Source organism: Sinocyclocheilus grahami, unplaced genomic scaffold, assembly GCF_001515645.1.
Source record: "Sinocyclocheilus grahami isolate Dianchi unplaced genomic scaffold, SAMN03320097.WGS_v1.1 scaffold130.1, whole genome shotgun sequence".
NCBI lineage: Eukaryota > Metazoa > Chordata > Actinopteri > Cypriniformes > Cyprinidae > Sinocyclocheilus > Sinocyclocheilus grahami.
The window spans coordinates 1,091,515-1,109,810 of record NW_015505309.1 but is presented as its reverse complement, the minus strand read 5'-3'; the positions used below and the strand labels follow the sequence as shown (position 1 = coordinate 1,109,810).

At 35.5% G+C, this 18,296-nt stretch overlaps 1 protein-coding gene across 1 annotated transcript; it reads left to right on the top strand.

Moving 5' to 3' along the window:
- The first annotated feature begins 397 nt into the window (after nucleotides 1-397).
- Nucleotides 398-3,393, top strand: hapstr1a (HUWE1 associated protein modifying stress responses a). The gene is made up of 4 exons (XM_016279425.1): nucleotides 398-888; nucleotides 2,052-2,132; nucleotides 2,229-2,504; nucleotides 3,090-3,393. Exons 1-4 carry the CDS (start codon nucleotides 690-692, stop codon nucleotides 3,332-3,334), a joined length of 801 nt encoding a protein of 266 aa, XP_016134911.1. The 5' UTR covers nucleotides 398-689; the 3' UTR covers nucleotides 3,335-3,393.
- The last annotated feature ends 14,903 nt before the right edge of the window (nucleotides 3,394-18,296 follow it).

Here is an 18,296-nt window from a genome sequence, read left to right as displayed (position 1 = left end):
TCCAGGCCTTATTGCTGAAGGGGTTGCAGGCACGAAGCGAAGGCTTCAGTCGTGATTTATTCACGATACAGCACGGCCTCTCCTACCTTATTGCTTACGTATATAGGTCGATATTTATTCTACAAATATTTTATTTTATTATTTTTTTAAACATGGAACATTATTATATAGGTTTAAAAAAAAACCTCTGAAGGGAAAAATGCAAATGTTACAAAAATAATTAATCGTGTGCATTAAAAACAAAAAAAATCCAATGTTAGCATGTACATATACAACAGTATACAGTATATATATATATATATATATATATATACATACAGTATTTAGGAGAACTATTCAGTGTGTTACTTTCTGAGAGCAACAGCGTTGATGCGGGCATGCGCAAAACAAAGCGGGCGTGTTCTAAATCAGATCCGCCCACATTAAGGGATGCCTGAAACTGCGCAGGGCAAAAGCGACCCTCTAACCGGGCTGGACAGCAACAGTCCGGGGTAATTAGATTTCGGCGTCACAAAAGACAAAACATTTCACTTCATTTCGTTTTAATACAAACCCGTACTTCCAGAACTAAGGATATTAACCGACATTCATCTGGTGGTGTGTGATTTCAAGAACGCCAATTGACCCACAAGAGCAAGAAATCACTCAAAAAACGATTAGAAGTTCACCGAAGTTTCTCAGTATTCATCATGGAGGAGAAGAAGAAGGAGGAGAGCGAAGCGGAGATCCACGAACACGGACCCGAACATTGGTTCTCCAAATGGGAGCGCCAATGCCTCGCAGAGGCCGAAAGGGAAGAGCCGACCGAGGAGGAGGTGGACCAAAACCAGGAGAAACTCTGGCATCTCTTCCAGAATTCCGCTACGGCGGTGGCGCAACTTTATAAAGGTCTGTGCGCAGAGAAAGAGACCCCATCAGCGGCCCTCGGACTTCCAGTGGCTCGGCTAAAGAAACCGTCCGCTTCTAGAAAAATATCGCGTAAACGCGTTGTTTCTAGACTGAACCACGCCTTTCGACCTAAAAGCCCTTACCGGTCTCATTTGGCCACTAAAGTGCCAAAAGCAGCTTTTTATTCTTGTTTTTCACCGTGTGAAGGATAACTAGCTTTAGCCGCGCCGGTCTGGCTGTGTTTGACAGTTTGTTCGTTGTTATTATATTGGCCTTGCTAACCGGCTAGCCGGAAAGCCGGCTAGTTAGCCCTTAAACGCGAGTTTTTTTGTTCCACTCGGCTAAACTGTTCTGTATTGAAGAAGCTTATTTTTAAGTGGAACACATTTACGTTTTACAGGCTTATGAAATTACAAATTTTGATAAAGCCCTGTCGGTTTTTGAGCTAGCTTGTGTCCTATTGTGGCTGTGTTTCAAAACCAAGTGTACTTAACTGCCTACCATTGCGCAAGAGAGGCACGTTCGAACGCACCTATGTTACACTAATATGTTGTTTTCTCACTAGGGGTTGAGACAGCCATTGTTTGGTTAACACAAGGGATACCAGAACTCGCTCTTAAAGGGAGAGTTATTTTACCCGAAAATCAATGCGCATATTTGTGTCAACGTTTAGTAATATGGTGGTTATTGTTTGTTTAAAATGCAATAGAATTAGCCTAATATAAAATGATTATTTGGTGTGTGTGTGTATATATATATATATATGATTTTTTCTTGTATGTAGATTTGTATCTATCTATCTGTGAAGTTAAGTGACGCTTTTAAGTTAAGCTTTTGCTTGAAATGTATCTTGGCATGCTGATGTGCTGAACAAATGTGTAATTGGTGAGTGCTTCTTATTTTAACAATAAATTCGCTTTTTTATGGTTAGGCACTTAACTCTTTGTAAATAGCATTGACATGGTTTAATCCATTGCAAAACCAGCGGAATTTATCGTGTATTGTCTACACAGTTAGAAAAGGTATTTTCTATCAGTTTCCTAGTCTTTAGTGTAAAGGTTAACAATAGAAATCCTATCTGAGTGCTTTTCTGGACCTATTTTAGTTATCTCTGTTGTCTTTAAAATCACACGAGCATCCCTGATTTTATTCCTGTCTTGCAGATCGAGTCTGTCATCAGCAAGGACTGTCATTGTGGTCTCCATTTCAAAATGCTGCAACAGCAGTGACTAATCTTTACAAAGGTAACTCATTATGTATTGAGTTTACAAGCATCTAGAGTCCAACACTGTTGAATAAATTGCATACATAATTACTTCTGACTGTGATCTGTTCAACAGAGAGCATTGATGCACACAAGAGGAGCTTTGACTTAGGAATCCAGACTGGTCATCAGCGACGTAATAAAGATGTTTTGGCCTGGGTAAAAAAGCGAAGAAGAACTATACGAAGGGAGGATTTGATAAGTTTCCTATGTGGTAAAGCGCCACCACCAAGGACTTCTAGAGCAACCCCCAAACTGACTGTCATGTCTCCGAACCGACCACCTTCATCGGACACCGTATCATCTGTAGAGACTGATTTACAACCATTCTGTGAGGCCATAGCACTACATGGTAAATATTACTGCCCGCTCATAGTTAAGATACAGCCGACTGAATATGATTGTGTTTGTCAGTGCGCATATTTGTCTTAACATTTAGTGACTACATTTTGTAGTTTACATATGGTGGTTACTTTTTTTTTTATATGATTGAAAACTGTACAATGCTTATATATATATATATGTGTATATATATATATATGTTCATATTATTTGTTGATTTAAGATTCTTGTTTTTGCCAATTATTTGATAATTATTTGTATAGGCTGGCAGACATTCATGGTTCAGGGACAAGGACTGTATACCCATATGTTCCTTTAGGTTTATTTTCAAGTACAGCATTCCATTCCTCTACAAACATAGCATCACTGCAATACACTGGAAATATGAAGTTGCGTTCACATTGCCTATTTGTTATTTAGAGGTTTTTGTTAAAGCACAGCCAGCTAAACCCACCACATCCTTGTTTAAGATGTATCATTATTCATGGGTAGCAAATGTGGTGATGACACATAGTTGCTCAGTATTTTTAAAGTGTGAAAAGGATACGTGATGAAACGTGAAAGCATGTGCATTAAATCTCATCTTTGGTTCCAGGTCTAAGTGGTGCAATGGCTAGCATCAGCGTCCGCTCAAGCACTCCTGGCTCTCCGACTCATGTCAGTGGCAGCTCAAATGCAGGGCGCAGAAGGAACGGACTGCACGATGTGGACTTGAACACTTTTATATCAGAGGAGATGGCCCTCCACCTTGGCAGTGCAGGCACCAGGAAGCGGACCTCGGTCCAGTGCGCCGACGTCATCACAGACTCCCCAACCCATAAACGCAACAGAATGCTCTGAACTCAGTTGTTGTTCTGTATGCTTTGTGCTGCTTAAAATAAAAGCCACTTGATCCTCAACACTTGCGTTTCCTCAAAAAGGAAACAAGGGGCGCAGTACACTTGCATATTCAATACAGTATGCCATACAGTGAAGGCTAGTTCATACCGCTCCATGCATGTTGATTTTTTTTTTGCACTCACCACACCAGTCAAGTGACTGCATTGTTTTTTGAGTTGTATGCTGTCAGTCCCCATTTTATTGAAAACATATTAACTACAACATTACAACATCACAATAGCCTATTTTTGGTTCAAAATATCTCCTAGTTGCGCTTCCTAGTATTGCCAAGCTAATAACTCAATGTTTGTTTTCAGATAAAAGTGTCAGCATTAGCTCATTTCCCATCAGTATATTATCAGTTCTCCTTTGCACTCATTGAATCGCAGTTCTGTTGTGATCAGCTTAGAAATGTGCAAATGTATTAGTCATACTTGAAACTGCTGCTGATCTATACGTTTGTTATGTTGAGAAAGTTGCAATAATGATTTTGCACTAATACATTTTTTTAATGAACCATATAGACATCAAAAGAAAGGCAAAGTAAGTGAGGCTTATGATACAATGGTGCAATTGTTGACATTTTACATTTCAAGGCTGTTATGATTTGGTTCAGGGGTTAGGTAAATCTTTGTGCTGTACGAATGATGTTCAGCAGAACTTTCTCTCAGGAGAGGTACGGAAGTAGAAAAAAACCGTCGTCTTGAAATTGAAGTGCCCTTTAAGTGCTTTTCAAATCCAGGTCAGAGGATTTGGAGAGCCGCACGTGTACAGTCCAGCTTTGTTCTGATGTATGGAAGTCAAGCTGGATTATGACCCCCTTAAAAGTAGAAATTTAAGTTAATATGAGCTCCTGGGTAATGAAAGTGTGTGCTCTTTTGGCTGATGCACTAATATACCACTCTTGATTTAACATGATGGGTTGTCCTTACTTCTTATATAAGATACTTTAGATAGAAAGGCCAATCAGTCCTCACGTTGACAGTGTAGATTGAGTGTTTGGCATGTCAGGTAACTCTGGTGGTGGGGAATCATGATGTGGAGTGTATTTTCTGTCAAATCCCAATCAAACTGCTTTATGCAGACATATTTAATTACAAATGATTTGTTTCTGTAATATGAATATTGGCTATTTGGTTATTGATTTCATGACTAATTCCATAAACATTTGTCTTCCATAAATTAACATGGATCTAATATTGATTGCTCTGAAAAATAAGTGTTTATCATTGATTGAATTGACACGCAATGCATTTTGTTAATTTAAAGGTCAGGATGTAAAGCTACAATTTTGTTCATGTCGGGTTGGAAAGTAAAATCGTCTTTTATCCAGAACATCATAATGAAACCACAGTTGCCGTTTTTGAAAAACTTGCTTAAGTTAAAGGCTAAGTTATTAAAGTTACATTTGTGTATGTTTTGTTTACAGTTTTTTAACGAAAATAGAATATCACATCCAGTTGAGCCTGAAAACATTCACTTGTACCTCTACTGATTAAAGCAGTGATTCTTGTTCAGTAATTAAATGGATCTTTATACATCTATTGTGTCACAGCAGTAGAATTTGGACATAACTGCACATGTATGCAATGCATTGTTGCGAGTTGTGCAAAAAAAAAGCAGAGGCACAAGTCAGTGAATGCAAAACCTTCCTCCTGACAAACTAAATCTTTTCTGGATGTACACCTATCGTGGAGAGATGGAAAATATTTCAAATCATTGCGATTCTTGTGGTTTTGCCGTAGGCATGGACAGTATTTACTGTGAAGTGCTTCAGTAACTGATGCTCAACTGCCCTCTTGTGGTAATTAATATACTAACAAAAAAAAAAAGTTCTTGACCTAATTTTTTTGTGAAGAAAATGAAAATATGCGCAAAACAAAAATGCATTATGAAATGAACTTCAGCAAAAGCTGACGTTCAGCTAAATGTTTCAATGTACTATTGAACTATTTATTAGCAAATTAATTTAAAATATAAAAATTAATTAATATAATAATATATTTTAAATAGTCTATTCCTTAACTATTTGATCTTAATCTTATTTCATTTTTACACACATTGAAGTGTTGACTGCATTCAAAAGCTCAACACTGAACCTGTCTTATTGTTTTGTTTTTTTAATGGAAAATGTATTTAAAATTGTACTAAAAAGTAGTTCTAAATTATCAAGCCCCTGCTGAACAAAAGCTTTAATATTGCATTTCTCTTACCTATAGAGAGATGTACAATTATTTAATTTATTTTAACTGCAAAATGCATTTTATTTATAAGCTTTATGAAATTGAACTTAAACATGCCCTAAATTTAGGGTTGCACAAAACGTATTAGAAAAAAAAAAAAAAAAAACGTAATCTTAAGAAAACTACTTTTATAGATATGTGTTGAAATGAATGCGAATAGATACGTTCAAATACATGAAGTGTAATAAAATAAACTACTACTAAAATCCGCTAGTCTGACAAAAGGACTTTTTTTAAAACTATACAATTATTTAATTTATTTTAACTGCAAACAGCATTTTATTTATAAGCTTTATGAAATTGAACTTAAACGTGCCCTAAATTTAGGGTTGCACAAAACGTATTAGAAAAAAACAAAACAAAAACAAAAGACGTAATCTTTTTTAAATGATCATTTGTAAAAAAAAAAATGTTATTTGTAATAACTATTATTACAGACTAATAGTGTAATCTATTAACTACCCATAAAATCCCGACTTTTTACTTAATTACCAGATGGGTGTCATGCCATACAATATTTTTAATACGACTGACTTTGTATTTAATGAGAATTTAATAACAATATTGTAAGTTACTAATTATAACATTTTCATTTTACATTTTCATTCAGTCTAGTCAGAGACACTCTCAAAAACTCCCATTAAAATCACTGAAGCTGTTTACACTGTAAAATGAATCTATTACATTCGTACGCACATCTGCACTTTGTTGTTTCTGACGAGAGCAAAACACCGCGTTTCAGCGATGACTCATCTGAACGTCTCTGATTGGCCATTGCATTCATAAGCTCAACAGAATAGTGTGTGATTGGTTATAATGCGCAGCACTGTAAAAACGCGTCTGTCTCTGGCTCAACGCCAGTCGGCGAACACAGATTTGAATTTAGCAGCTGATGCTGTGCCGCACTGAACGATTTAATCACACCAGTGCTATTGTATCAAATATAAAAAATATTATTCGGCTATTTTTGTCTTTTGGAAGCTGCATTCAAAATGCATTGGCTCAGAAATCCCCTTCACTTTGAATGGGCATGACGCCTCTGCTTGTCATGGTGTATTTTCTAGGATTTTGACAGACAGACAAAGACAGATAGATAGATAGATAGATAGATAGATAGATAGATAGATAGATAGATAGATAGATAGATAGATAGATAGATAGATAGAATAAAAAACTGAGAATGTGCTGGCAGAAAATTACCAGGACATTTTCCTGTGAGTTTACGGACATTTCCTTCAACTCTAAAACGGAAAATTCTGGAGATCTTCTGTACCATTAACGGACAATTAGCAAATAAATCCAGCACAATATATACAAATTGAACATGGTTTATTTTTTCCTCATTTAAACATTCTTAGAAGTTTATTAAGCCACTGGATTCACGTAGGCTACTTTAATGATGTCTTTATCCCTTTCTGAACCTTGAAAGTGGTAGTTGCATAGGCTGTCAATGGGAGGAAAGAAAGCACTCAGATTTCATTAAAATTATCCTCATTTTGATATAATATTTTAACCCTTTAAAGTAGGCTACTCTACTCTAATTCATGCGAAATTATCTTGTTAAACTTCAACTGGCGAGGTTCTGCAACAATGTTTTCCTGTACAGCATTTGAAAATATGAAACAAAGATTCATGCACTCATGCCTGACATTTCAATATGAAACTACAAAGAAAACTGTACAATCTGAATTAAGAGCAAACATTAAGTGACACACATGCCTGTTTGTGCTCTCTTAGATCTCTCGCCATGTGCAGGTTTGAGGAAACAACTGAATACAGCCTCCAGTTTATTTTATTTTTTTTCTTTTTCTGCATGTTCAGTCAAGTTCCATTTGACTTTACTTGACATTTTACAACTTCATGAATTCAGCTGAAACAAGTATGCACACACACACACTGTATGTGACTGAAGAGGAAACAACAACTTCATAAATGCTTCAATACCATTACAGTCAGAGCTTTTTGACAGGATTATGCTCATGCTGACCTCTGTCTCCAAGGGTAACTGTGCAAGAAGTTTTAATAATTTACATGAAAATAGGAGGGTCATTATTTCAAGAATATATTGAAATAATATTCAGCCGTTATGAATGTCACTGCACAGGTCATTTTTTTCCTTAGATATCCGAATGACCTGATGAAACCACGATGAACTGGTCTCTGGTTTGGCTGAAGGGGAGGTCACTATAATCAGCTGTTCTCTACTGCAGCTAGAAAACACAACACTGGGTGGCGCTGTTACCACAGCTGTGTGACCAAAGGACGAACTACTCACCAATCATAAAGGTTATCAAATATTATTAAGCAGGCTCCAGCATCCAGGTTCCAGGCTCAAGTATCTCATAATTGTAAAGGTAATGAATGTAATCTTTAAGTATGACATAACATATGTTCATGATATTTAAATGGTAATCGAGGGGAAATTAATAGCAAATAGCAGCAACATCAAGCAAAAAACACTACAGTAGGCCTACATGCAATCCAAATGCATCACATAGCCTACGTATTTTGAAGTATGGATGAATTATCTGACAGTGCCACTAGGATATGAAATGGAGAATCTGACCTTGTGGGAAACATCCGTGAAAAAGCAATAACGGATGGGTTACATGACCATGTGCTGGCGATTCATTTTCTCTAAACATCATAACACGCTTTCATTTTTATAAGCATGTATTCAAATTTATTATGAAATTTAATTTGGATAGAAAAAAATAACCCACCAATGTTGACACTTTATCATGTAACTTTATTTATGTAAAGTTATTTATTAGCACCGTTATTACTGTCTGCTCAACAGTTGGTCTGATTCAAGGGTAATCAGCAGTTTTGTGGACAAAAGGCAGATGTTAGTGGATGCTAATGTCATTTAGCAGATGCTTTTTTTCCCCATTGTGTCTCACTAATTGTAGTTTCTGCTACCTGGGGTAAAAAACATTAGCACATGGGAACAATGGTGATTGTTATCACAGTAGCCTAATTCACCAGTTCCTGGGTCACCCCTAGGGGTACAAAAAGCTCATTTGAAAGGGATATGCATGATTTCACTCCGAACCCCCATATAGTATTTTATGCTATTGGTCATCGGCCCATATGCCCTGTGTGTATTTTGCATAGCCCATTTTTGCACCCCTGATCGCCCCATCAAGATTAAATGTTGGCCTACGCTCTTAAAAATAAAGGTGCTTAAATGGTTCTTCACAGCGATGCCATAGAAGAACCACTTTTGGTTCCACAAAGAACCAGTCAGTCATAGGTTCTTTAAAGAACCATCTCTTTCTTAACTTTTTATAACCTAAAGAACCTTCTTTTGCCACAAATAACCTTTTGTGAAACAGAAAGGTTCTTCAGATGTTAAAGGTTCTTTATGGAGTGACACACATGCCTGTTTGTGCTCTCTTAGATCTCTCGCCATGTGCAGGTTTGAGGAAACAACTGAATACAGCCTCCAGTTTATTTTATTTTTTTTCTTTTTCTGCATGTTCAGTCAAGTTCCATTTGACTTTACTTGACATTTTACAACTTCATGAATTCAGCTGAAACAAGTATGCACACACACACACTGTATGTGACTGAAGAGGAAACAACAACTTCATAAATGCTTCAATACCATTACAGTCAGAGCTTTTTGACAGGATTATGCTCATGCTGACCTCTGTCTCCAAGGGTAACTGTGCAAGAAGTTTTAATAATTTACATGAAAATAGGAGGGTCATTATTTCAAGAATATATTGAAATAATATTCAGCCGTTATGAATGTCACTGCACAGGTCATTTTTTTCCTTAGATATCCGAATGACCTGATGAAACCACGATGAACTGGTCTCTGGTTTGGCTGAAGGGGAGGTCACTATAATCAGCTGTTCTCTACTGCAGCTAGAAAACACAACACTGGGTGGCGCTGTTACCACAGCTGTGTGACCAAAGGACGAACTACTCACCAATCATAAAGGTTATCAAATATTATTAAGCAGGCTCCAGCATCCAGGTTCCAGGCTCAAGTATCTCATAATTGTAAAGGTAATGAATGTAATCTTTAAGTATGACATAACATATGTTCATGATATTTAAATGGTAATCGAGGGGAAATTAATAGCAAATAGCAGCAACATCAAGCAAAAAACACTACAGTAGGCCTACATGCAATCCAAATGCATCACATAGCCTACGTATTTTGAAGTATGGATGAATTATCTGACAGTGCCACTAGGATATGAAATGGAGAATCTGACCTTGTGGGAAACATCCGTGAAAAAGCAATAACGGATGGGTTACATGACCATGTGCTGGCGATTCATTTTCTCTAAACATCATAACACGCTTTCATTTTTATAAGCATGTATTCAAATTTATTATGAAATTTAATTTGGATAGAAAAAAATAACCCACCAATGTTGACACTTTATCATGTAACTTTATTTATGTAAAGTTATTTATTAGCACCGTTATTACTGTCTGCTCAACAGTTGGTCTGATTCAAGGGTAATCAGCAGTTTTGTGGACAAAAGGCAGATGTTAGTGGATGCTAATGTCATTTAGCAGATGCTTTTTTTCCCCATTGTGTCTCACTAATTGTAGTTTCTGCTACCTGGGGTAAAAAACATTAGCACATGGGAACAATGGTGATTGTTATCACAGTAGCCTAATTCACCAGTTCCTGGGTCACCCCTAGGGGTACAAAAAGCTCATTTGAAAGGGATATGCATGATTTCACTCCGAACCCCCATATAGTATTTTATGCTATTGGTCATCGGCCCATATGCCCTGTGTGTATTTTGCATAGCCCATTTTTGCACCCCTGATCGCCCCATCAAGATTAAATGTTGGCCTACGCTCTTAAAAATAAAGGTGCTTAAATGGTTCTTCACAGCGATGCCATAGAAGAACCACTTTTGGTTCCACAAAGAACCAGTCAGTCATAGGTTCTTTAAAGAACCATCTCTTTCTTAACTTTTTATAACCTAAAGAACCTTCTTTTGCCACAAATAACCTTTTGTGAAACAGAAAGGTTCTTCAGATGTTAAAGGTTCTTTATGGAAACATTTAGACAAAAAGGTTCTTCTATGGCATCGTGAAGAACCTTTATTTTTAAGAGTGTACATCATTCTTGCAGAATATTTATTTTTGTGTTTAGGCTTTTATAACTTCCAGGCTCTCTTTAAACTGACTAAATGTGTACAAGGTCTACAGCTATTTTGCAACTATTTCAACAGTTTAAAGGTTGTTTAAAATTAAACAAAAAGTTTTTAGTGAAAAATAACAACATATATGAAGATATGCATATATTTAAAGTTATGTAAACTTCTGAAGAGGAAAATGTATGTACATTTAGTGATTACATGGTGTTGTGGAATATAGGCAAATATTTGTTATATCAAAATAGCTTCCACATGGCAGTACTAAAAAGAAACAAGTAAAAGTTAAAAAACAAAATGCAGTTTTTATGGTTGCTTAAAAATGTCTGTGAATATACACTTAATGTACATTAACCATGGACCACAATTAAGGAAATCTGAAATGACAGAACTTCCCTGTTTTTATAAAACAATGTTTTAAATTTTTTTTTATTTTCAGTCCATTTTTTATTACACTTGGTGGCCTTTTGACCTCTTTTATTTTCTGTTTCTTCTCTCCATCTGAGCGGGTGTAAATTAAATCTCACATTCTGTACAGAATTACAATGAATTCCTCCTATTCTATAGCTGTGATGTAGGAGCGACTTCTGTATGTATCAGACACCGACCATGAACAATTTATGAAGCCCATAACCTGAGCTTGACAAGAATGTAATAGCAGGCAACAAAACGCATTAAACTTACCCATTCCACAGATCCTATAGATCCAGATTTTGACAATGACCTGCGCTCAAGTTACGAGTTCAGATATATCAAGTCCTCTGCACATGACATATATGAGATATTCATGAAACTGTATTTTTGCTGTGTTACGTGTGTGAATAAGTGGTTGGAAGGCTGCTCATATGATCATGATCACTATCTTATGTAGTATGTATGAGCAATGCAAGTACATTCAAAATCAATAACTGCATCTGTACAGTGATATCAGCTCATATTTAATCTCAAGATGTTATGAAAATATCTCTACAAATGGAAATAATCTTCATGTCACATTTTGTTCAGAAGCCAATTACTTTTAATTTATGTCAGTTTGAGATTATTATTATCTGCATGCAAAAACTGGTGACTTTTCAGCATAAAATGACAAAATTATAGCTGTATAATCATATAAAGAAGAATAAAATGAGAAAATAAGCAAAAGTTCCCACCAAGAACAATAGGGCTCCAGCAGTTTTATTACTCAGACCCCTAAATAAAGGGATGAAAACAAAACAGTGTGCGAATACAGAATTTAATGTTATGCCTCTGTTACTCAATATAACAAACACCTCCAAAAACAGAAACAAACACAGTCTGACTCAAAGCTGGCATTAGGCTTGGCGTGGATATATTCCTAATTCCATCTGAATCATTCATTATGTGCCCTGCTCAACAAAGGAGGATAGAGACACGGGAGCAGAGGAGCCCTGAAGGTAGAACGCCGGCAGACCAGCACAGCGCAGGGGACCCGAGAGCACATGTTTTTCTGAGTTAATCCCTATTTCCAGACATCAGGCTTTGACAAGTCTACTATTTTCTTTCACTGTCTCTATCAATTTAATGAAAAATGCAACACCACTTTCCCATCCTGAACTTCCTTGTCTGCAGACCTTAAATTATGGATGCTGCCCTCAGAGCTGATCTATGAGCACAAAGTGATGCACAGGGCTTGAAACATTGAAGAACTTTTTTATTATTATTATTTGTGTGTCTGTGCGGTAGTTCCTCTCTCCTTCTTTGCCTCTTTGTGAAAGTCCCAGTATATATAAAGTTAATATATTATAATATAATATAATATAATATAGGATTTTTAATATAGTCGATTCTAGAGTCAGCTGGAGACGTGCAATGCTCTGAGACTTAGAACGTGTCATCTGTTAGTGTTGTAAAAAAAAAACATTACATAAAGTGAATTAATTAAATAATCAGGTTAACCAGGCTCACACAACTTAGTTTTGATTGAATGATTCAGTTCATGGATTCAGTGATCTGGTTGCAGCAAAACAACTGGTTGGAGAAAGAAGCTTGATGTAAAATGTTGTTTGTTTGTTTTTGTTTATCTTACAACAATTCGAGAATAATGACAACAAAGCATAAAAAAAAAAAAAATTATTTCGGTATTTCGCTGAGATAAAGGCCAAAAAAAAAATCAAGTTATGCAATAAACATAACCTTAACATAAACATATCATTCTAAATCTTTTGTAACATTCTAAATGTCTTACTCTTATTTTTCATCAGTTTGATACATCCTTGCTAAATAATGTATTAAAATTTTTTTTTAATTTAAACAAATCTTACAAAATCTTACAAAATAAAAAATCTTACTGACTCACACATTTTGAAGTGTATATTTTTGTTTTAATGTTACAATAAATACAAAATAATAATAATTTACAGTTGACCTTGAAATGTACTCCTACTCCTTATATTTAATAAAATGAAAAGAAAAACATCTAAGAGGGTAAAATGTCTGTCCAATAAACGAAATATGCATATTTAATTCTGTATTTTTTAATATAATAAAATGTCAAGACAGTCTGATTAAACCATAATATGGGACACTCTTTTGAAAGCAAATATTTGTGCTGCTTTATTACTGTACATACACACTGGTAACATGAGATTATTGATTAATCTGTTGACTTTTGTCAAACCTTTGTATGTTTAGCTGGCACATTTGATTTGACAGTCTGCTTTTGTCACACGATGATAAATCAAACATTTCATTACCAACAGTTATTTATTACGAGAACATTGCAACACATAAGACACCACTATAAAACACATTGTACTCTTCGTGTTTATGGGAAATGGCTTAGGACTTTATAAAGATTAAGACGTTATTAGCAGCATGCATCCATCCCACATCAGACATTATAGGATACGTTAAATCCCTCTTATTTCCCTAGAGAGAAGAAAAGCACAAATATATTTGTTCTCGTAGGTTGTTAAGTGAAAGGGAGATCTTCTCAAAGCAATTTTCGTACACTGCAGTGCGCTTCCTCCGTCTCAGCGTTTCTTGTATCATTATGTATGATTACAATACTTTAGAAAATCTTACTGGTTGATGATTATGCAGATATACAGTGTAAGGTATGTGAGCCCCTGCGTTTCTGAATCAAAGTAATGATATGAGTATTTATTTTTTTTTATCTTGGAATGGCAAGATGAGTAAGATCCACCTTCCTGTACATGAGGTTCAGCAGTGGAATGAATAATTTAGGCATCTGATGGAGTGGTTGAAAAAGTGAATTCATAAATTAATTCAACAAATTTTTATTAATTTCTTTATATCAAAAACATTATAATGAGGATTATTCATTCATTCTTTCATTCAGATTAGGATTCCGTTTCAACCTGAAAAATAAGCACTGTGGCCTTTAAAAGGCTTTTAATTAATCCCAAAATGAAAATTTGCTGAGTATTTACTCACCTTCAGGACATCCAAGATGTAGAATTTTTTTTGTTTATCAGAACAGATTTAGAGACATTTAGCATTACATCACTTGCTCACCAATGGATCCTCTGCAGTGAATGGGTGCCGTCAGAATGAGAGTCCAAAAAACAGTTTATAAAGTACCTGAAAGCCATACTCAAGTAAAAGTACAGATATCTTACCAGAAAATGACTTTGGTAGAAGTTGAAGTCACCGTTTAGAATATTACTTGAGTAAAAGTCTTAAAGTATGTGATATTTATTGTACTTAAGTACGAAAAGTATTTTTTAAATCTTAAACATACTTAAGTATTGAAAGTAAAAGTACAAGTAAATGCAAATTGGAAAAGAAGCAAATAAATATATATAAAAAAAATTTCAAACACAGCTTGAGTAGCAAGATTGTGTTCAGTTTTAACTCTTTCTTCCATTTTTTTTATTTTTGGGTAAGAATAAGAAGCATTTCATCTGGTACTTAGTGTCTTTCATTCCAACATAAGAAAACATTTCTGGAATCTGCATCTGAAATAGCATTTAGATGTGTTTACACAGTTTAATGCATCTCAGAGGGGACATGAATGCATTTAACCTGCAGTTACAGATGCATAAATAATGTTTTGTTTTGAACACAAAACGTTGAATACTGATATTTGAAGTAATTTAAAACATGAACAAAATAGTCGAAATGTGAAATTAAAACCGCCAGTAGGTGGCAGCAAGTGACTGTTAATGAGTGAGTCGTTGAGATTCAACCGATTCATTCAAACGACTGATTCATTCAGCAACAAAGCATTTGACTGTGTTAATGAGTGAATCACTGAATCATTCATTCAACCGATTTGTTCAGCTGATTCATTCAATAAGTAAACACCGTCCATTGCTCAGAGACACAAAACAGTGCTGTGATCTTTGTTTGGAACTATTTTCATTGGCAAAATTGAGCAAAAACAAGCAATATTATGTCTAAAATGTAAGTCACTTATTGCTTTACTGAACTTGTATAAAATGATTATTAAATGTGTTCATGCTGATATTTGCAGAAAAACGGTAGGCTACTCTTCGTGTGATATAGATTAAGTTAACTATATTAAATTACATAAACATAAAAAAGCATACAGAAGCATTTTTGCCGTCTACAATTTAGAATGCCTTGAATTTTGAGTTTTAATAGACTAATAAATCAAGTCTGTGATATACTTGATAATGTCAGATCGCACATCATTACAACAACACTTACCATATTATCGCAGACGATGCTGTATCGCACGCCCCAGACTTGACTTGAATGGGGAATGAATTATCCACGGTTGTGCGCGCACATGTTTGCACATGAACAAAGGTGTTTTAGAAGTCTAACTTGCAAACCAAACCAGTGCCAGACCACTGATTCTTCAAACCTGCTTTCCTGCAGTCCATGTTCTTCTGACTTCTGACTATTTTGTAGTAAGTAACGAATATGCTTCGGGGAAATGTATCGAAGTAAAAGTAGGCCTACACATTTTAATTAGGAAATGTAAAATGTAGTGGAGAAAAAGTAAAAGTTGGCTGAAATATAAAAACTCAAGTAAAGTACAGATACTCCCAAAATGACGTATTATTACTTCGTTACAATACACCACTGCCAAACAGCTGATAAAAAACATAACAATAATCCACAAGTAATCCACACAATCCATCAATTAGCGTTGTGTGAATGCAAATTTAAATTTTTGTGTTAGCTATTCCTTGTTTAATCATCTCTAAATCATCTGTTTTAGATTATTGACATTATGACTACCAGTAGGGTGTATCCAGAAGGCAATGAAAGAACTGATCACTCTCCATTTGTCCTAAACGTGTCCTGCCTTTCACATCGATGACAAAGACTTTGATGAACGATGCCAATTACTTGCAGCTGCATCAGTACAGAGACAAGGAAAAAACAAACAAACAAACATTTGTATCACTATTTTTAGAAAGAGGGGATGCAGTATGAATACTGGTGGACTGAGTCACTGGTATGTTTGATTGCAGCAATTCCCTGGTCTTTTAATATAAATATATGTTTTGGAAGTCTTTTTTGTTTCCTCAAGTCCTTTTACACCCCTGCGGTGTATGATATGGGTGACCGTGATTTCACCAAGTACAACATGTTCCTGGATCAACATTCTTGTTGATCCTGGAACAACATTCCAATTAACCAATCAGAACTGAGGGATAACTTTTCAGGAAATATCTGTTTTAGGCTTACGGTCAGGATTAGGTGCTTCTACACCCTTGTTAATCAGCTATCATTTCACACTGATTTTAGGAATAAATGATGGGAAGGGTTAGGTTTAGGGGTAGGGATTGGGATTGGGTTTAGTCTATATTTTTGGACAGTAATGTTGATCAACAAAAGATGTTGATCCAGGAACATGTCTTACTTGGCAAACATGTCTTACTTGGCAAAATCACGGCGACCGTGTGATATGTTTTGTTAGAGCTGAGACTTATAGCTGGCTAGTATCTAGTCCCTCAGATTTATGAGCAAAATGGATTTTGAACGCAATTTATAAAAACAAAACAAAGTAAATTATAAAAAAACAATTAGAATTATATAAAAAAAACAATTATAATTATCAAAAAGATTCCAGTTGTATACATATTTTATATTTTTTTTATGTCAAAGTTGCTGTTTGCCATATAACGAAAATGTATAGGCCTACTACTATAGCTGTGATGTTCAGATGCAGTTTGCTTGGTTTATTAAAATTAATTTGTCAGGTTGGATTTTGAATGCTAAACAAAAACAGTGCCACTAGAATACCAACAGAATAGCATGTTACACTCAAGAGATACATTACTAAGTTTCTAAAAAGGTTTTTCTTCTTGTGGTTACATCTTATCTAGCCTGGGGGAACTAAGTGAGCCACGATTGCAACCGGTGCAACTTCAGAAATGAGGTTCTTGATGCCCCTGGCTTTAGCCATTCATCTGTAGCAATAAATCCACATGTTTCCAATACACACTGATAGCATTATATCGATCCACCTCAGCAGAAAATATTAGAAGCATGAGTGGAAGGGTCGACCAAACTATTATATAAAAGTCAATTAAAGTTATTCACTCAACAAGCCCATATAGTTGAAGAGGGACATAAGTTAAATCGCAAGTGAAGTGTTGGCTTCAACCATGGGCTAACAAGCAGCTGAAGTTTACTCTGAGGTACTCTATACGTCATGAAATTAGGTAACTGGAAGGTAAATTTCATTGAGCAGCAGCTTTACTGCTTTAATGAGGATTTATAGCTGTGTGTTTATGTGGCCTGAAGTCCTGTGCAGGATCTTATAGTAACACAGAGATAGGCTGTATATTATATGGTTTTACCAGAATGGATGGAGATGAACCAGGTAACTGGCATTTTAAAGACTGGCATTCACGTTTCTGCATGTCTCATAAAAGCGATTCACCAGCAGAATGTCGCACATCTTCTTGAAATCAATGCATCAGCTTCTGTGCTTCTAATTGTGGAGTGAAGTAAACTCTTTATCACTGCTGTCATAGACAATCTACAACAGGTAATGAGACAAATCGTTCCCACACACTCGTTTGTTCGTCCTCGCAACGGAAGGGTTGCTGAATAATACATTGTGAACCTCCTCTTTTAATTATTAGAAAGATTTAACAGGCATGACTTAATACCCTCGTTTTAACCTCCCAGACCAGTGAAATGGCCCAATGGCAAACCACTAAAAAAGTTTCCTGCCCTTTTTCCGGCCTCCATCTTTATCTTTTTGAAGAAATCAGCAAAAGTATAATTACGGGGAGAACTGAACTGGGGCTTATCTGCCTCTCATGGGTGGAAATAAGGCTTTAATAAGGCCCAAAGGGAGTGTAACACAGATACTTTCAAGAAAATACTCAATTTCTTCAGATTCTGGTTTGTGTTACTATTTGTATATCTTGTATTTCTTTAGACTTTTGTGAAATATCACCTTAGAAAGAAAGCTGGAGAATAATTGAGAATAATTTAACAAGGACAGTAACAATCGAAGATAAGTGATGACAAATTATTATTTATTAAAATCAACTTCACAGAGGTAAACTTGAATGATTTCAGTTGTGGAGCTCATAATAGTCATTACTATACTTAAAATAAAGAAAC

Bases quoted from the DNA above. Each gene is read 5' to 3' on its own strand.
- hapstr1a (XM_016279425.1), top strand. From the start codon at position 690: ATGGAGGAGAAGAAGAAGGAGGAGAGCGAAGCGGAGATCCACGAACAC. The intron at 889-2,051 runs GTCTGTGCGCAG...CCTGTCTTGCAG, and splicing joins GGTGGCGCAACTTTATAAAG to ATCGAGTCTGTCATCAGCAA. The intron at 2,133-2,228 runs GTAACTCATTAT...TCTGTTCAACAG, and splicing joins AGTGACTAATCTTTACAAAG to AGAGCATTGATGCACACAAG.